This window comes from Salmo salar, chromosome ssa25, assembly GCF_905237065.1.
Source record: "Salmo salar chromosome ssa25, Ssal_v3.1, whole genome shotgun sequence".
NCBI lineage: Eukaryota > Metazoa > Chordata > Actinopteri > Salmoniformes > Salmonidae > Salmo > Salmo salar.
In genome coordinates this window covers 16520693-16542122 of record NC_059466.1, presented here as the reverse complement: position 1 = coordinate 16542122, position 21430 = coordinate 16520693, and the positions used below count along the sequence as shown (strand labels likewise).

General features: G+C 42.3%; 1 protein-coding gene across 1 annotated transcript in view; it reads left to right on the top strand.

The window, feature by feature from the left end:
- Positions 1 to 21430, top strand: part of LOC106586272 (glypican-6) — a 122267-nt gene that overhangs the window by 88990 nt on the left and 11847 nt on the right. The window contains exon 6 of the mRNA XM_014173395.2: positions 1436 to 1582. Coding sequence (XP_014028870.1) covers positions 1436 to 1582 — 147 coding nt within the window. The remainder of the gene's footprint in view (positions 1 to 1435; positions 1583 to 21430) is intronic.

The window sequence follows — 21430 nt, the reverse complement described above, 5'->3', positions numbered from 1 at the left end:
AGTATTACAATCAATGTGTTGGTAGAACTTCGGTAGTGTTTTCTTCAAATTTGCTTTGTTAAAATCCCCAGCTACAATAAATGCGGCCTCAGGATATGTGGTTTCCAGTTTACATAAAGTCCAGTGTAGTTATTTGAGGTCCTTCGTCGTATCGGCTTGAAGGGAATATACACGGCTGTGACTATAACCAAAGCTAATTATCTTGGGAGGTAATACCGTTGGCATTTGATTGTGAGGTATTCTAGGTCGGGTGAACAAAAGGACTTGAGTTTCTGTATGTTATCACAATCACTCCATGAGTGTTTAATCATGAAACATACACCCCCGCCTTTCTTCTTCCTGGAGAGTTCTCTATTCCTGTCTGCGCGATGTACTGAGAACCCAGATGGCTGTATGGATGGTGACAGTATATCCCCAGAGAGCCATGTTTCCGTGAAACAGAGTATGTTACAATCCCTGATGTCTTTCTGGAAGGAGATCCTCGCCCTGAGCTCATCTACATTATTATTCAGAGATTGAACATTAGCGAGTGATATACTTGGAAGCGGTGGATGGTATGCACGCCTCCTGAGTTGGAACTTTTGAGGAATGTCCTGTGGTGGTTGTAACATTTTAGTGAATGCTAGAACATTCCAAGGATATTTCGTAAAAAAAATGTATACATTTAAGAAAATGATTTCGTTATCAAAAACATTCTTTGAACTTAATGGGAATCTTAGCTAATGTTCTGGGAATGTTCCCGGTTTGCTGGGTAGAGTCCAATAACACACAAATTAAAAGTTTATGGCATTACAGACTTAATGTGGGAGTAGAGAACAAGGGCAGGATGGCACATCTGTATTCTGTCACATACAGTTTATATTTGTAAACCAACTGGATCATGTTTTAGGTGTGTATTGCTACCCATTCTAATTATATCAAATTTTAGGTCTTTGTATTTGAATTACATGTTTCTCTATGGTCAGATAATCTTAGTTCAACTAACAGTAGTTAATGTGTTTCCAGTGTTTTACTGCATTTTCCTTTGCCCACAAAATTGTAGTCATTGCAAAAAAAACTGAAGTGGTTGTGAAGAGATTCTTCAGCCTACGCAATGTTGGGTGCTCGCTCTCGTTCAAGGCTAAATGCTCTGTTGGCTTTCTCACGATGCAGACGCAGCTTTGTTTATCTTTAAAGAATATGTGGTGAATTGCCCATAATCCATTAAAAAGTTAACTCCATGATATTATATATGGCTGGTCTTGCACCAGTTGAAAAACCTGTCGGCTCTGGTTAGATCAATGTGACTTTGAGCACTGTCATGTTGGTAATGTGGGGGCTGTAGGATCCACAAGGCCTTAACAAAACATTGTGTTTTCCCTCTTTTCCACATCCCAAGTAATTCTAGCTCCTCTCGCAATCCAACAGTTGGATGTTCTTCTCTGTGTAATTGCAGGTTTTTCAAGGCTGCGGCCAACCAAAGCCCTCAGGAATGGGCGGCAGGTCTACCCGGGGAGTCTCGGATGTGTTCAACGCCCGCTTCAGGCCCTACAGCCCAGAGGAGCGGCCCACCACTGCAGCTGGCACCAGCCTGGACAGACTGGTAAGGAAAAGCAGAGACACACATAGCCCACTCACAGCCCACAGGACCACTGCTTCAGAGTAAACATCATTTGTCTTTCTGCCTTGACACTGTTTATTAAAGCTGGTGATTTGCCATGGTAGGGCCCCCGGAGCCGGAAATTAATTATTTGTGCTCGTCCTCCGTTCAGGCCTCACTCACTCTCTCTTTATCGATCCGTGTTTGTTAACAAATCATCAGCTTTACCCGGGAGGGCAAAGAGAAGTGTGCAGCATCCTGTGCCCTTCCTGTCTATGTGTACCTCACAAATAAGACAGAAAAGATTAATGGAATTTGTGAGATTGACAAAGTCAGGTGTTTGCTGTATAAAGTAAACCTTTGCTTTCGATCAGATTAGCTTTGTTTTGTTTCATTAGATCTTGTTTTTCCGATTTTCATCTCATACAACCTTGACAGTGACACCTAACTTGATGTTTTGCTAAGGGTAGAGGTCAACATATAGCTGACAGTCCAATTCAGGTGAGGGACATTTCTCATCATGGATTATCCTTACTACAGTCCCCTCTCTCTCGCTCTTCTCCCTCTCTTTCCCTCTCTCTCTCTCTCTCTCTCTCTCTCTCTCTCTCTCTCTCTCTCTCTCTCTCTCTCTCTCTCTCTCTCTCTCTCTCTCTCTCTCTCTCTCTCTCTCTCTCTCTCTCTCTCTCTCTCTCTCTCTCTCTCTCTCTCTCTGCATGCAGATGGTAATGTGAGAGCCAGGAGTTAAGGCTTGTCAAATTGACCGATTTGAAAAGTCTGTCACTATCATGCAGTGCTATTTTTGTACGAGACCAAAAACCAAGGTTAAATATGTTTCTCTCAATAATCCTCAAACACTTCATTTTGAATGTATTCAATATTTGTTTGTTTGATGTACAGATGTAGGATCTTATTTGACCAGTTTCTCACAGCAGAAAAATAATCCTGCAGCAACAGGAAATGTGAATTAATGGACATTGTTGTAGGGGTTAATACATTTTTTGTTAGGGCAAATCAACTCTGACATTCTTTAAAGTAAATTACAAACTTTAGAAGCCTTTTTAAACTTTGAAAACACTATACGTTTGCATTTCCTGCTGATCATATTAAAATCCTACACCTGTATAGTGGGACTGCACTATTTTAATTATGGACTCAATTGAAAGTCACCACATTGTTTTCTAACTCAGAAAAATAATATCCTTAAATGGATTGAGAAAATAATTTTCTGCATGGCTTCGGGCTAAAGCCAGAATCCCATTATAAGAAAATATACATTTTCTTCCATCAATTTCATTAATGAATAGTAATTATGATTTCCCTTAACTTTGTTCCTCCTCTTAGCTCTTTTTAAAGGAGTCTGATGTCTTTGGATGTATGCATTCGGACGTAATGTCTTTGTGTACCTCCCTCTTTCCTCCTCCACTGTCTCACTTTATTTAATTAAAATGCTTCTCTTTCCCATTGCTATGCTGCTTACCAGAGGACTGTCTGGAGTGCAATGCAACACAGTGTAAGCTTTATGAATTCTACTCTTAACCTAAATCATTTTGTGTGGGGCCCTTTTGTCACATCTTGTCTCCTATGCCATACTTCCTAATGTTTTGTCACTAAAAAAGAAGAATTACAGACTCATAGTTTCCATAGACGAGGTATGGTTGTATATTACCTGGCAACTACTGTTGTAAACAAGTACAGTGACATCCAAAGCCCAACGGTAAACCTGATATATATTCCATCTCAGCCACTGTCTCAGATACTACTCCCAAAAGAGTCAACTTTCAAATAACCTTTTTATGTTATTACGGAGTAGTCTGTGTTTGATTTACAAAGCAATGTATTTGTGGAGCTGTTGAGACCTTGATCATGGCCTCAGTGTTTTATGGTCTTCCGTAACAGTATTGGCTGTTAAACATTGTATTAGTAGTCAGGTGTACCACCAAGACCGGCGCTGTAGACGAGGGAGTTGAAGGAGCTACGGTTCCTTCAGGTAGTGAGGACTCTTCCCTAGAGGCCGGTCCATGTTTTTTCTCCCTTACCCACTATATCTATACAGACACAGCAGAGACCTCACATTGCCTTAGCTAATGGAGTCAACTCCTGGAGGAGCCCAGGCAATAACCAGGTGACCTACTCCATCAGAGCTTGGCAGAGGAGAACTCTGAGAGGGGTGTTGGTTGGTGGTGGTGGTGTCTGGGTGGTTGCTCAAATGGCAGACAGAGTGAAATGAGGCCTCCAGACTGCCTCATGAATAACTGGGCAATTAGCCCGCTTGGAGATTCCCTCTAGATGTTGAGTTGAGTGACAGAGGTTGATTATGGACATCTGATGGCTAGACAAGGACACCTGATGAGGGTCTCCATTATGAGGATCCATGTGCACTGTAGTCAGGGGGTGTCTAGTTCTCTGCTGTGCTGGCTGGTTCACAGTCAGTTTCTACTGGCTCCATAAAAAGTTGCTAGAGTACAGTAGCTTTCTAGAGACAGCCGTCCTCTCTCAGTTTCATGATACCATAGAGTTCTTTCAATAATAAAGCTGTGAACTGTAGTGGTGGTGACGAGAGGCTGAATGTTAAAGTAACTACCCAATGAAAGTCTCACTTTAAAAAGTTCAAATTCTGTTAACTCATATCCAAGTGTTGTTAATGTTGTTGACTCATCCTATACTCGTATTTGTGGCCAAAGCATAAATTGGAGAAAATATTGTTCCAAAACCCCACCTCAAACTTGTATCTCAAACAGACAGATTAAAAAATGCATGGCTATTTCCTCATAGAACATATATATATATATTTTTTTTCACCTTTATTTAACCAGGTAGGCAAGTTGAGAACAAGTTCTCATTTACAATTGTGACCTGGCCAAGATAAAGCAAGCAGTTTGACACATACAACAACACAGAGTTACGCATGGAGTAAAACAAACATATAGTCAATAATATAGTAGAAAAATAAGTCTATATACAAAGTGAGCAAATGAGGTGAGATAAGGGAGGTAAAGGCAAAAAAGGCCATCATGGCGAAGTAAATACAATATAGCAAGTAAAACACTGGAATGGTAGATTTGCAGAGGAAGAAAGTGCAAAGTAGAAATAGAAATAATGGGGTGCAAAGGAGCAAAATAAATAAATACTGTAGGGGAAGAGGTAGTTGTTTGGGCTAAATTATAGATGGGCTATGTACAGGTGCAGTAATCTGTGAGCTGCTCTGACAGCTGGTGCTTAAACATGATGGCATCTCCCTGAGAAGGATGAGCTGGCCAATCAGTGGTCTAAAGAAGGATGAGCTGGCCAATCAGCGGTCTAAAGTAGGATGAGTTTGCCAATCAGCGGTCTACTTGCATTAATATTTTTAATAACCGGTATACGCCCAAACCATTCTATTGTTGGGGTACACCTACACCATTTCAACAGAGAAAAGCTGCTTTTTAACATACCGTTGAAGTTGGTAGTTTACATACACTTAGGTTGGAGTCATTAAAACTCGTTTTTCAACCACTCAACAAATTTCTTGTTAACAAACTATAGCTTTGGCAAGTCGGTTAGGACATCTACTTAGTGCATGACACAAGTAATTTTTCCAACAATTGTTTGCAGAGAGATTATATCACAATTCCAGTGGGTCAGAAGTTTACATACACTAAGTTGACTGTGCCTTTAAACAGCTTGGAAAATTCCAGAAAATGATGTCATGGCTTTAGAAGCTTCTGATAGGCTAATTGACATCATTTGAGTCAATTGGAGTTGTACCTGTGGATGTATTTCAAGGCCTACCTTCAAACTCAGTGTCTCTTTGCTTGACATCATGGGAAAATCAAAAGAAATCAGCCAAGACCTCAGAAAAAAATTGTAGACCTCCACAAGTCTGGTTCATCCTTGGGAGCAATTTCCAAACGCCTGAAGGTACCACGTTCATCTGTACAAACAATAGTACGCAAGTATAAACACCATGGGACTATGCAGCCATCATACCGCTCAGGAAGGAGATGCGTTCTGTCTCCTAGAGATGAACGTACTTTGGTGCGAAAAGTGCAAATCAATCTCAGAACAACAGCAAAGGACCTTGTGAAGATGCTGAAGGAAACAGGTACAAAAATACCTATATCCACAGTAAAACGAGTCCTATATCAACATAACCTGAAAGGCCACTCAGCAAGGAAGAAGCCACTGCTCCAAAACTGCCATAAAAAAGCCAGACTACGGTTTGCAACTGCACATGGGGAAAAAGATTGTACTTTTTGGAGAAATGTCCTCTGGTCTGATGAAACAAAAATAGAACTGTTTGGCCGTAATGACCATCATTATGTTTGGAGGAAAAAGGGGGAGGCTTGCAAGCCGCAGAATACCATCCCAACCGTGAAGCACGGGGGTGGCAGCATCATGTTGTTGGGGTGCTTTGCTGCAGGAGGGACTGGTGCACTTCACAAAATAGATGGCATCATCAGGGAAATTATGTGGATATATTGAAGCAACATCTCAAGACATCAGTCAGGAAGTTAAAGCTTGGTTGCAAATGGGTCTTCCAAATGGACAATGACCCCAAGCATACTTCCAAAGTTGTGGCAAAATGGCTTAAGGACAACAAAGTAGAGTGGCCATCACAAAGCCCTGACCTCAATCCTATAGAAAATGTGTGGGCAGAACTGAAAAAGCATGTGCGAGCAAGAGGCCTACAAACCTGACTCAGTTACACCAGCTCTCTCAGGAGGAATGGGCCAGAATTCACCCAACTTATTGTGGGAAGCTTGTGGAAGGCTATCCGAAACATTAGACACATGTTAAACAATTTAAAGCCAATGCTACCAAATACTAATTGAGTGTATGTACACTTCTGACCCACTGGGAATGTGATGAAAGAAATAAAAGCTGAAATAAATCATTCTCTCTACTATTATTCTGACATTTCACATTCTTAAAATAAAGTGGTGATCCTAACTGACCTAAGACAGGGTATTTTTACTAGGATTAAATGTCAGGAATTGTGAATAACTGAGTTGCAATGTATTTGGCTAAGGTGTATGCCCATCATTAGGATGTAATGTGAAGCTGGACTGTCTTAAAATAATCACACTGGCCACAGAGAAGGGATTTTCTGAATACAGTAATAATTTTGTCTGTCAGAATGTTGTTTTCATTGATCTGTGAGTTATAGGTTATATAGTTATGAGTTGCAGTGTAAGTATTCAGACCCTTTTACTTTTTCCACATTTAGTTACGTTACAGCCTTATTCTATAATTTATTAAATATCTTTTTCCCCTCATCACTCTACACACAATACCAGATTTACATTTTAGTCATTTAGCAGACGCTCTTATCCAGAGCAACTTACATTAGTGAACGCATACATTTTATACATTTTTTTTTTTCCTTCTCCGTACTGGTCCCCCGTGGGAATCGAACCCACAACGCTGGGGTTGCAAACACCATGCTCTACCAACTGAGCAACACGGGACCCAATAATGACATAGCAAAAACAGGTTTTTAGAAATGTTTGTATTAAAAATAAAAAACAGAAATACCTTCTTTTTTTAAAAATGTATACATTAGTCAATGTTAGAATAAGTCTGTAACGTAACAAAATGTGGAAAAAGTCAATGGGTCTGAATGCTTTCCGAATGCACTGTATATGCTTTAATAAGCAATGTAAAAACAGTAAAGATATAATGTCTTGTAAGTTAAAGGCTTTGGGAAAACAGAGAGTGCAGACATATTGGCCCAGTGCATGGTAGTGTAACCTTATCATTCTTTAACTTTAACCATAGTCAGACAACTGAAATATCCATCCAGAAGCGGCCATGATAAATGTGATAGCCCTAAATTCATTTATGAACCGCTATCTCCAAGGCAGTAGGTTGCTGCAGTTTGCATTAGGCTTGGGATTGCGGGGGTGTCTCCAGATACCTTAAACATGTATTTCCCTCATTGAAGCAGCCTTCTGCCAGGTAACTGACAGTTATTAACCCGGATCCTGTGGTCTCTCATACAGTAGCTGCAGTCCCCACAGCTGCAGCAGTTATCAATGTCACTGTTCCCATCTGTTTATTCACCGTCAGAGGTGTCTGATACCCAGTGGGAGGCCCCCTCTTTCACTTCTGCTGCTTTGTCGTCCCACTCACTGTCTTCCTTTAACTTCCATAACATCATAATTATCAGTGACACTCCCAGTGATGTCGCATGTTTCCAAAGCTAAGGAGTCCTTTGATTTGGAGTTAGTGTCTGACTTCAGCGGTGAATTAGCTAGTCAAAGGATGCAAGCTGAGCCAGGGATGGCAGGAACTCAGGAAGGGTCTGTTGTCGTCTGGCTGTGTTGCAGTGCTTTATGGGGAAGCCCTGAAGAGCAGGTCCACCTCCAGGCTCCTGCTCCGTGAGCCATGACTGCTTAATTTCCTGACATCCTGTCACCATCCGCCATCACAGTCCTGTGAGAGGAATGGATCTTTGAACGTCCTAAGGGAGATGAAGGCGCTACAGAGTGGCAGGCAGAGAGGGCCTTTAACGGCTGTTGTTTGATGATAGGGCAGGCCTTTAATGTGCCATTTAGTATAAGTTGTTTTATTCATTGTCTTCTCCTGGGGCGTCCTTGTCATGAAATGTATTCCAAGGTCATTTTTCAATCACAGGAAAAAGCAGGAAGCAAAAAAGTTATTTTATTGAATTTTAAAATAATGTTTAGTTGCCATTTACAACCTTTTAGTTGGAAATGTATACTGTACGTGATTACAACATGGATTTAGCTAACTATTGCTTTATGCTGATAGCTAACGATCAGCATAAATCGTTGCACAACTGAACGTGGATGTTGCAAGAGGTTGGTTAACTCCATTCGGTGGATTATTTCTGTGTAATTATACTCTTTGCTTCATATTTCGGGAACTCGATAGGCTGATGTCCATTTCCATGTACTTGCAAATCCGTGCGCTCGCCAGCCCTAATTCAGTTGTGTGGATGTAAATGAATTGTGCTGGCCTCATTGATTGCTTTTGGGAGACTGAAGTCCTCTAGCTGTGCATGGATGTGGCGCCTAATGTGCAGTAAAGGAAATTGGATAACTCCAGAGCAGTGCCATAGAAACCAAGCTACAGTCTATCTTCATTAGCTAGATGAGCATCATCTTGGAACACAACAACAGTCTGTTGCAGCTTCTCTTGTATTCTGCCCTTTGAATTTGGTCTCATGCTCCATCTCAGTAGTTTCTATGCTGCCTGTTATATTTGTAATTACTTTTATTCATAGTCTGACTTATATTTATAATATGTTTAATAATACACTGCTCAAAAAAATTAAGGGAACACTTAAACAACACAATGTAACTCCAAGTCAATCACACTTCTGTGAAATCAAACTGTCCACTTAGGAAGCAACACTGATTGACAATACATTTCACATGCTGTTGTGCAAATGGAATAGACAACAGGTGGAAATTATAGGCAATTAGCAAGACATCCCCAATAAAGGAGTGGTTCTGCAGGTGGTAACCACAGACCACTTCTCAGTTCCTATGCTTCCTGGCTGATGTTTTGGTCACTTTTGAATGCTGGCGGTGCTTTCACTCTAGTGGTAGCATGAGACGGAGTCTACAACCCACACAAGTGGCTCAGGTAGTGCAGCTCATCCAGGATGGCACATCAATGTGAGCTGTGGCAAGAAGGTTTGCTGTGTCTGTCAGCGTAGTGTCCAGAGCATGGAGGCGCTACCAGGAGACAGGCCAGTACATCAGGAGACGTGGAGGAGGCCGTAGGAGGGCAACAACCCAGCAGCAGGACCGCTACCTCCGCCTTTGTGCAAGGAGGAGCAGGAGAAGCACTGCCAGAGCCCTGCAAAATTACCTCCAGGAGGCCACAAATGTGCATGTGTCTGCTCAAAACGGTCAGAAACAGACTCCATGAGGGTGGTATGAGGGCCCGACGTCCACAGGTGGGGGTTGTGCTTACAGCCCAACACCGTGCAGGACGTTTGGCATTTGCCAGAGAACACCAAGATTGGCAAATTCGCCACTGGCGCCCTGTGCTCTTCACAGATGAAAGCAGGTTCACACTAAGCACATGACATACGTGACAGAGTCTGGAGACGCCGTGGAGAACGTTCTGCTGCCTGCAACATCCTCCAACATGACCGGTTTGGCGGTGGGTCAGTCATGGTGTGGGGTGGCATTTCTTTGGGGGGCCGCACAGCCCTCCATGTGCTCGCCAGAGGTAGCCTGACTGCCATTAGGTACCGAGATGAGATCCTCAGACCCCTTGTGAGACCATATGCTGGTGTGGTTGGCCCTGGGTTCCTCCTAATGCAAGACAATGCTAGGCCTCATGTGGCTGGAGTGTGTCAGCAGTTCCTGCAAGAGGAAGGCATTGATGCTATGGACTGGCCTGCCCGTTTCCCAGACCTGAATCCAATTGAGCACATCTGGGACATCATGTCTCGCTCCATCCACCAACGCCACGTTGCACCACAGACTGTCCAGGAGTTGGCGGATGCTTTAGTCCAGGTCTGGGAGGAGATCCCTCAGGAGGCCATCCGCCACCTCATCAGGAGCATGTCCAGGCCTTGTAGGGAGGTCATACAGGCACGTGGAGGCCACACACACTACTGAGCCTCATTTTGACTTGTTTTATGGACATTACATCAAAGTTGGATCAGCCTGTAGTGTGGTTTTCCACTTTAATTTTGAGTGTGACTCCAAATCCAGACCTCCATGGGTTGATAAATTGGATTTCCATTGATTATTTTTGTGTGATTTTGTTGTCAGCACATTCAACTATGTAAAGAAAAAAGTATTTAATAAGATTATTTCTGTCATTCAGATCTAGGATGTGTTGTTTAAGTGTTCCCTTTATTTTTTTGAGCAGTATATATATAATGTTTACCTATTTCTCTCTGGAGCATAATAGATTTAGGTCTCGTAGAATCGGGTCTCATAGAAAGAAGTCTCTCATGCAAGTGAAACATATTGTTCAGATCCCTTGTGACTTGCAGCCATGTGCATGGGAACAAATGTAAAATGCCGGTGTGGTGGCCTGGGTCATACTGCAGCCTGGAAACCTTCATTCTATCCTTTTTCAAAGTCTTGACCCATACATAAACCATCTGCAATGCAGAATCACTTTAAGCCTCTGAAACATTCTTGTTTTAGATATGGCTTAATGGAAGTAAGTAGGCCTATCCACATATCCATTCTTATAGTGGTTGCATTTATCCATTCTAGCCATGCTATTATGTAGATTCCACAGATTCTAACATAATTGTTAGTTTCCCCCAAACCACATAAAAATAAATAGTGTAAAGATGGATAGTCCTATTATTTGACAGTGTATTTAGGAATCTCTGAACAAAGGGTGGTACTCAAGCATACAAATGTAATGGTTGAAAATGGTAGCCTGACAAATTCAGCAAATGCCAGCAATCTTGGATAACCACCCGAGAGTACATTCAGAATGTTACAAATCACAATGGGTTTAATACAAGCGGTTTAGTGTTTTCTTCTACTTCAAGGTCTCTAGAGCTACTTGTATGCTAAATCATTTGCCAGGCGGTTTCAAGGGAAATGAGGATGAACAAACGGATGACAAGTTAGCAAATGTCTCTATTATCATGTCTCCATCACAGGATATCTCACTGAGGAGATACTAGTCTCTACTCTCTCTCGTTGTAGAATTAGTCCAAAAGTAGACGTCACACATTCTATAATACTGCCAGATATTTGATGTACTGTGCCTTCGGGAAGGTATTCAGACACCTTGACTTTTTCCACATTTTGTACGTTACAGCCTTATTTCAAAATGTATTAAATGTTTTTTTTCTCATTAAATCTACACACAATACCCCATAATGACGAAGCAAAAATGGTTTTTTTAGACATTTTTGCTAATTTATTACAAATCAAAAACTGAAATATAACATTTACATAAGTATTCAGACCCTTTACTCATTACTTTGTTGAAGCACCTTTTGCACTGATTACAGCATAGACTCTTCTTGGGTATGACGCTACAAGCTTGACACACCTGTATTTGGGGAGTTTCTCCCATTCTTCTCTGCAGATCCTGTCAAGCTTTGTCAGGTTGGATGAGGAGCGTTGCTGCACAGCTATTTTCAGGTCTCTCCAGAGATGTTTGATCGGGTTCAAGTCTGGGCTCTGGCTGGGCCACTCAAGGACATTCAGAGACTTGTCCTGAAGCCATTCCTGCGTTGTCTTGGCTGTGTGCTTAGGGTCGTTGTCCTGTTGGAAGGTGAACCTTCACCCCAGTCTGAGGTCCTGAGAGCTCTGGAGCAGGTTTTCATCAAGGATCTCTCTGTACTTTGCTCCGTTCATCTTTGTCTCCCAGTCCCTGCAGCTGAAAAACATCCCCACAGCATGATGCAACCACCACCATGCTACACCGTAAGGGATGGTGTCAGGTTTCCTCCAGAGGTGACGCTTAGCATTCAGGCCAGTTCAATCTTGGTTTCATCAGACCAGAGAATCGTGTTTCTCATGGTCTGAGAGTCTTTAGGTGCCTTTTGGCAAACTCCAAGCGGGCTGTCATGTGCCTTTTACTGAGGAGTGGCTTCCGTCTGGCTATTTTACCATGCAGGCCTGTTTGGTGGAGTGCTGCAGTGATGGTTGTCTTTCTGGAAGTTTCTCCCATCTCCATAGAGGAACTTTAGAGCTCTGGCAGAGTGACCATTGGGTCTTGGTCACCTCCCTGACCAAAGCCCTTCTTCCCCGATTGCTCAGTTTGGCCAGGCGGCCAGCTCTAGGAAGAGTCTTGGTGGTTCCAAACTTCTTCCATTTAAGAATGATGGAGGTCACTGTGTTCTTGGGGACCTTCAATGCTGCAGACATTTTTTGGTACCCTTCCCCAGATCTGTGCCTTGACACAATCCTGTCTCGGAGCTCTACGGACAATTCCTTCGACCTCATGGCTTGGTTCTTGCTCTGACATGCATGGTCAACTGTGGGACCTTATATAGACAGGTGTGTAGCTTTCCAAATCATGTCCAATCAATGGAATTTACCACAGGTGGACTCCAATCAAGTTGTAGAAACATCTCAAGGATGATCAATGGAAACCGGATGCACCTGAGCTAAATTTCGAGTCTCGTAGCAAAGGGTCTGAATAATTTTGTAAATAAGGTATTTCTGTTTATTATTTTTAATACATTTGCTAAAATAAAATAAACTGTTTTTGCTTTGTCATTATGGGCTATTGTGTGTAGATTGCTGAGGATTTGTTTTATTTAATACATTTTATAATAAGGCTGAAACGTAGCAAAATTTGGAAAAGGTCAAGGGGTCTGAATACTTTCCGAAGGCCCTGCATCTCACCTTTTAATCCAATGATCAGTCATTCACCAAATAGTTGTGGTGTTTTATTCTATTTCAGTTCTTGAATTAGCACTTTCTATCCACAAATAGTTGATAATGTCAAACAATGAGCTGTGTGTCAGACAGCAGAAGGATGGTAAAGATGGCATGGCACCAGGCTCTTTCACAGCTGTGTTTAGTTATAAAAGGAAGGAAATCATGTCTATTCCTGAAGATGTCACGATGTCACTCTGCTCTGCTTGCAGATGTGTACAGCGGTACAGCCATGGCACCGCACCACAAATAGACAGTTTTGCTCTCACATGAGAGTCACCAAATAACACATTCCCTCCCATCACCAGACGCACATGCACACACACCACAACCACAAGCAACACCACCGCAAGTTGTTATCTCATAATGAGTCCTGGCACTCTGTACCACTCACCTCTACGTATAACTTGAAACTAACTGCATGTAATTTGAAAAATAAATATGGCTATTAATATGGCTATTATACGGCGATATTTGATGTTTTACTTGGAGGAACAGCGCTGTAATCATCAAGGGATTTGATATGAATAATTTCAGGCAGCGTCACACCAAGTTCCTCTTCGTCTCTTGTTAGCAGGGTCTCCTTCCATGGATCGTTCCTTCATCCTAACTAATGGTGTTGCCATTAAGGCCCTGCTCCTCTTCATATCTGTCAATACATTAATGAGATACATTTGGCCCCATCACACCCGGGCCTTTGCAGGCTTCCCCGGAGAGCCGGGCCAGCCGGGGAAGAGCAGGTCCCCGATTGCTCTGTTCTTCTGAACAGCATGGAGCTTCCCTTTAATCATCTCCTCTCGCTCCACCACTTCTCCAGTCCTAGCCTAGGGCAAATCACTAGCACAAACTTAGAACCATTTCATCAATGTTCTGTTATTTTGCCCCACCAAGGCATCCCTGTTTGATAAATTGAGCGCACCATGATCAAGTGTATTGCTTAACTGCTAGTCGTTGAGGGACTGATTCCAGGGTATGTAAAAAGGGGTTACCCTGATTACGGCACGCTGGGACAATTTGACTGCGTGTAAAAGGCTGTTATAACAACAACTAATTGAAAGAAGCCACTTATTGTTGGACCTTCTTCAACCCCTTCGTTAGTATACTGTACTCCCACTGGAATCTGCATGCAAGAGTTAGTAAAAGGTTAAAGATCTCACAACTACTGCACAGTGACATACTGTATGCTAATGCAGTATGTTTGGTGCTATATTTCAGAGCACTAAAATACTGTATTTCTTGAATTAGTTGAACATGGTACGCTATAACACACTTACTCCTCCTTGTAAAGCATTGGTTTCTTCAGGTATTTGGTCTTGCCCTGTCCTCTCAATGTTACTATCTATCCATGGGGGTTTCAATTAGAAATGAGAGAAAAGTGGACTGATTTGCCTGTGATGGAACTTGACCAAATTATCCCTCTGAGAGAGAATCCATTAACAGGTAATTATGCGTCCCCTGAAACAACACTATTATACTATTTAAGGACCTAGAGAAGTTAGAGCTAAGATAAAATCCCAGACAGGTAACGTATAGTACATGAAATGATGTGCATGTTGAAGGATTTCTCTCATACAGTAATACTGTTGTGTTGAATTGTGTAAAACAGAACTACATAATAGCTACAATTCAATATATATTTGGGAAAGAGTCAAAACAGCAGTTTATTGTCCACATAAACAACATATGACACCAACCATAACTGTTTGTTTGTTCTACTGTACGTGAAGCTGCACTGGATCAAGATTGAAGTCTCTCATCATTATGCACTAGCACTACAAGAAGAATTCCCAAGTAAAAGTACTGTAGATATGAATATTGTTTCATCATTGCTCTATGTACGTGTTATTCCCTTGTCTAATATGAGGATTGAACATTTCAAACACTTGATATATGGGGAGCCTTCTGAGTGGTGATAAATATTCATTGCCATTGTTCCCGTAGCCTTGCTTGCATCTGTCATTCCTTCAATCTCTGCCAGCCATAACGCTGGGGAAGATCCTGCTACATTTCTCTCACTGTTCCAAAGTTAAATCAAAGCAACCTGAAAATAATAGTCACATTTGAATGACAATAAGACTCTCACCTCGCGTCAATTATGTGCTGTGCCAGGAAACATTGTAATAACAGTCACAAAGACAGGGCTTCACAGACATATGGTGCCATCAGTCTTGGGTATTGGAATGATATACAGGCAGGACACACCACCGCTATGCTGAGATCTCTGTGTTAAATCATAGCCTTCCGCTCCGGCAGATTTAATGCAGAGACATAATCAGGACTCTAGGGAACCAAGCCAGGGCTGCATGAGGCTGGGGCTGCATGGGGCTGGGGCTGCATGGGGCTGGGGCTGCATGGGGCTGGGGCTGCATGGGGCTGGGGGTAAGGCTGGTGCTACTCGGGCTTAGGACTGCTGGGGTTAAGGGCTTGGGTTAAAGCTGCGGCTGAGGCTCGAGTTAGCTGCTGGGGCTTGGGCTGATGTTAAGGTTGGAGCTGAGGGTAGGACTTTGGCTGCTGATACTGAAGCGTGAGGCTGTGGCTGGAGCTGCAGGATGATTGGCCTCCACCTGTTCTGGCATGGATAAATAGTAATTGGCTTCCAAACGTTTATCTTGTGGCCACTGAAATATACCACAGTAGCACAGATATTTCACAGTTCGGCACTGTGACCACTTTATTCAAATTCAATATCAGAGTGCTGCTGATACATGTGACAAGTTCAGAGCGCTGCTGAAGACAACGTGACAGCTTAGTTTCTGCCAGTTGTTCACTGAAACACAGTTGCTTTGTTACTCATGGAGATATTCACTTAGAGTCTGTACAATCATGTATGGCCGTTTGCCAATGCCATCAGGGTTTGTGTGTTTTGGAAGTTGCACTGCAGTAAGCTAGTTTTATAATACAAACAACACATTGAAGTTACTGTAAAGACCGACTGTGTCATTGACCTGAGTTTGAAGGAGGAACCGCTCAGGTATATCCGTCCCGTCTGTGCTTAAACTGAAAGGATTAACAGTTGTTTGATCTCTTTTAGGGGTCGCCCAATACACCGTCACAGAGGGGAAACATGTTTGTATTTGCCCTCTGTTGATTGTTATTGATTAGGGTGAAATGAGACAACACATCCATGTGCACTACACTAGCTGCTTTATGCAGTAACCCCTGTCCCCTCTCAGAGTTTAGCTTCTTCCAAGGATACACACACAATTCAACGGTCACGCCATTGTGGAAAGTCTTATTCAAAACACAATCTCAGAGTTAATTTACTTAGTATGTGTTTTTTGGGTGGGGCAATATTCTTTTTTGGAGATTTTTAATATGCAGAGTGGGTTTTGGGACAGATGGTGTGTCGTGGTTGAGAGGCTGTGCTGTTTATGAGGAGACCCAGGCCCAGGAGGAAGGGTTTATGAGGTGTTAGACACCAGTGATTAAATAGCCGTGTCGAGGGACAAACACCCACAGGGGCTCACTCCACCGCCACCATTCACCACACTGGAGCTGGGGAACAGGGACATCTGCAGTCTTTAAAAACATAAAGGATAGGTAAATAGTGTTATTTAAGATCAAAATCAAATCAAATTGTATTTGTCACATGCGCCGAATACAACCGTGAAATGCTTATTTACTAGCCCTTTTCCAACAATGCAGAGTTAAAATGTGAGAAAAAATAGCAACAAAAAAAAGGAAATAGTAACACAATAAAATGACAATAGCGAGGCTACATACAGGGAGTACCGGTACCGAGTCAATGTGCAGGGGTACGAGGAAGTTGAGGTAATTGAGGTAATATGTACATGTAGGTAGGGGAAAAGTGACTGGGCAATCAGGATAGACAAGCAGCAGCATGTGTGAAGAATGTGAAGGAGTGTGAAAAGATTGTATGGATTCCACGTTTGTTGAATAAATGACAGCAGTGACAGATACCCGTAACAGACGTTTTACCAACCTTGACAAAGGACGGGAATGTCTAATTCACCCACTGTCCCAGGTGTGAATCAGTCTCTACTCAGAGGGTTAGAATGAAAACCAGCAGTGTTGCCCAATGGAGTAGCCTAGGGTCTGGATCTACTGTAGCAGACTGAAATATCCCTGTTGCCGTGGACTCCGACGAGAGAAGAGTGTCTGGTGTCAGGGTCATCCATTCCACCTCACTGTTGGTCAGAGTCAGACGTATGGAGTATGGCAGGGGTTTGCTGCAGGGAGCAGACTCCTTGAGCTCTGTACTGTAATTGAGATGCAGCTAGAATACAGCATTCATATCAAATGAAAACCTATTTTAAAAGCAGGCAGTAGTGACTGTTGCCAGGGAAAATAGGTTGATCATGGAGCCCCTTGTGGTTTGTGTGGCCAGACCTTCTGTACAGGCTATGATTAGACTGAGCTCAGCCTGCACTCATTTAGCAGAGACTTGTGACTGAAGGATACTTTTTATATGCGGCAGCGATGACATCCTTTGTTATTCATTCAGAAACCCATAATTAACAGTTGATTAATCATCATAATGGACTTTGTAAGTGACATAGAACATCTGTACCTTTTTAAAACTATATTTTCCAAATCCACATTAACGACGCTCTGAGGAAGTGACACCTTGCCTTATTAAAAAAAAACGGAATGAAAATATGTTTAATGAAAGCAGTGCTGAATCAAGTTAGGGCATTCCCCTTTTTATATGCAGTGTCTCACCTCTGCAGTCTGACAGCCAGCGGAAGTTGATATTAGTCACCTTGGTGCTCATCCCGTAGTAAGTTGATAGAGTTTGGTTTCCGGCCCCAGGCAGCATTGTAGAACAGCCAGGAGGTTGACTTTGGCTTGAAAGCCGGTAACACGTCAGTTTTTGATCTGGAGATTGGCAAGGGCAACACAGATAGAAGGACAGAGAGACGAGAGAAAAAAAGTGATATGGCAAGGGTCATTTTATCAATGCACAAAGGTTTGTTTTTTTACTACAAATAAAGGCATATAATTATCTGCATAAAATATTTGCTTATAGGATATAAAATGCATTTACTCTTGTAGCCTAGGTAGATGACAATCATCTGTAAATACTCTGCCCATGTATTTATCTATGCGGAACTACCCAATTATTTCCCACAATGAGCAAATATAGTGTGCATGGTAAGTTTGCTTTGGAATGAACTGCTTTGAATTTGAAGGCACTTTAGTTGATCTGAGTTTAAAAGTAAAGTCATGATGTCCGCTGTATGACAGGTAGTGTGTGTGTAATTTACGGCGGCATTAGCACATAACTAATGATGTTTACAGCTGGATTAATCCCCAGTACTGCCTTTTATATCCATCAGTTAGACCCGCTGGTTTCCCATTGGTAATCCCCTTGCAGACAGCTGCAGACAGAGGGGGGAGAGAGAGAGGGAGGGGAGAGAAAGTGAGAAAGAGAGGTGGAAAGGGAGAAATCGAAAGAGAGAGACAGGGAGAGAGACAGGGGGAGAGACAGGGAGAGAGAGAGGGAGAGATGTACCTGTATGGCTCAGGACAGAGAGAGAGAGAGAGAGAGAGAGAGAGAAACAGGGACAGAGAGAGCGAGCGAGAGATGTACCTGTATGGCTCAGGACAGAGAGAGAGAGAGAGAGAGAGACAGGGAGAGGGAGAGGGAGAGATGTACCTGTATGGCTCAGGAAAGAGAGAGAGAGAGAGAGAGAGAGAGAGAGACAGGGAGAGAGAGAGCGAGAGATGTACCTGTATGGCTCAGGACAGAGAGAGAGAGAAACAGGGACAGAGAGAGCGAGCGAGAGATGTACCTGTATGGCTCAAGAGAGAGAGAGAGAGAGAGAGAGAGAGAGAGAGAGAGAGAGAGAGAGAGAGAGAGGGGGGGACAGGGAGAGAGAGAGAGAGAGATGTACCTGTATGGCTCAGGACAGAGAGAGAGAGAGAAACAGGGACAGAGAGAGCGAGAGATGTACCTGTATGGCTCAGGACAGAGAGAGAGAGAGAGAGAGAGAGAAACAGGGACAGAGAGAGCGAGAGATGTACCTGTATGGCTCAGGACAGAGAGAGAGAGAGAGAGAGAAACAGGGACAGAGAGAGCGAGAGATGTACCTGTATGGCTCAGGACAGAGAGAGAGAGAAACAGGGACAGAGAGAGCGAGCGAGCGAGAGATGTACCGTATGGCTCAGGACAGAGAGAGAGAGAGTAGGCAGAAGGCTAGGCAGGACTGTGCTGCAGAATTTGATCCTCTGTTTAATTTCATGTTAAATCTTCAATGTTTTCACACATTATTCCATCCAAACCATAGCACTTTTTCCCCCCAATAACCTTTATGTGAAAAGCTTTGTCACAACGATATGTATTTAATTATGAATACAAACAAACATTGAGACTGGAAATGTCATGTTGAAGCTCAGAAAGCCTCAACCCCCAGCAATCCTGAAACAATTTCACATTTCCTAATTACTTTTTGCCCTGTTTGTCAGGTTGTGTGGCCGTCCCTGCATATCGCTGCCTAGTGGCAGTCATTCTAAAGCAATCAGCAGGCACGCGTCCTCTGGAGGTATTCTAAATATTCTGTCATTAGCCTAAAGGACCGCTCCGTGCTTTGAAGAGAGATGGATTATAGATGGCATGATGCATTAAACAGCATGTAGATATGAGTTCAGAAGCAGAAACACAAGCCCATGCTCTTTGATTGGGTAGTCCTGGGTTGTTTAAACTGGAAAGACTCCACTGTGAGATTAGCTAGCCAAATACAGAAACTCTGAACAGTGCTCTCTTGATAGCTATTATGATATTCTCTATCGATTATCCTTGATATTATTACTAACATTATTTCTACAGTGGTTGGTACTGTATTTATTTCCTGGACAGTGAATGCTAGTGAATAGGGTTGAAAGCTACCTATTTAACACACAGCTCATATAATGGCACATTTTCTGGTTCCTGTGGTGCAACATGTAATTTGTCCAAATGTGCATCAAAGTGGCACATGAAAGGGAATGTCTTCATTCTGTCTTCACGGTGAAGACTTCTCGTGTCAGCATTACATTTAAATTGTTTTGCATTTTAGTCATTTAGCAGACGCTCTTATCCAAAGTGACTTACATTAGAGCGCTGTGTTCTCTGTCTTGTAATATATATATATATATATGGATATTAACCATGGTTAATAACAATACCTTTAATGTCCTGTGGCTTCACATTTGTCATTATCACCCAATCAGTGTGGATGTTAGAGTAAACAGGAAGTGGGGTTCATTTCTTTGGAGTATTTTAAGGATGTTTGTGATTTTAATGGAAATACCTCCTATTGTCTGACAGCTGTTTAGAGAGATGATCAAGGTCATGAACATAATCTCAGTTTCCTCTCTCTTCTCTCTCTCTTTCTCTCTCTCTCTCTCTCTCTCTCTCTCCTTTTCTGTCTCAATCTCAGTCGTTCTCTTTTGCTCTCTGTGTGTCTCTCTTTCTGCCTTCTCTCTCTCCTTCTCTCTCTTAGTCTTTCTCTCTCTTTCTCTTTCTACTCTCCATATTCCCTTCTCATTTACACCCTGCACATACTGTACCTGTCTATCAGTGCTGCTCAGCCTATGTACCCTCCACTTCTTATGCATACATGCATGCACTAGAGAATTCAAATAAACTTTCTCTCAGTAAAAGTGGCTCTATCGAGAGCTGAGATGATAAGGTTCTTTGCATTTTGAGAATCTCTATGTATCTTTGCATGTTTTTTAGCTTGAATATTTTTTTTTATGATAAAAAAAGTAAACTTGATATAACTAGGTAAGACAGTTAAGAACAAATTCTTAACTACAATAACGGCCTACCCCAGCCAATTGCGCTGTGCACTATGGCACTTCCAATCACGGCCGGATATGATACAGCCTGGAATCGAACCAGGGACTGTAGTGACACCTCCTGCACAGAGACACAGTGCATTAGACAGCTGCACCACTCAGGAGCCTTGCAATATCTTGTAAATGTGTAAAGCATTTGCTTGTATATATAGACTTATGTAACTCATTTGTATTATCACTTGCTGGTGCAGAAACTTCAATTCCCATGGCATATTAGCACAGCTAGAGGCAGCATAGTTTAAAGAATGACCTTGCTACTTTAATGTCAAGTATTAATTATGGATACCATTTGCATGATCCATACTTACATTTTGTATAGAATGTGTGTGTGTGTGCGCGTGGATGTCGGTACACAACATATATTAATGTATCTATTATACAGTGAGTGTACAAAACTCTTTCCACAACATAGAGTGCCTTCAGAAACTTTTCACACCCCTTGACTTTTTCCACATGTTGTTGTGTTACAGCCTGATTTTTTTTACACTGTCCAACACACAATACCCCATAATGTCTAAGTGGAATTATGTTTTTAGACATTTTTACCAATTCATAAAAAATGAAAGCTGAAGTGTATTCAGCCCCTTTGTTATGACAAGCCTAAATAAGTTCAGGAGTAAAAATGTACAAGTCACATAATAAGTTGCATGGACTCACTCTGTGTAAAATAATAGTGTTTACCATGATTTTTGAATGACTACCTAGTTTCTGTACCCCA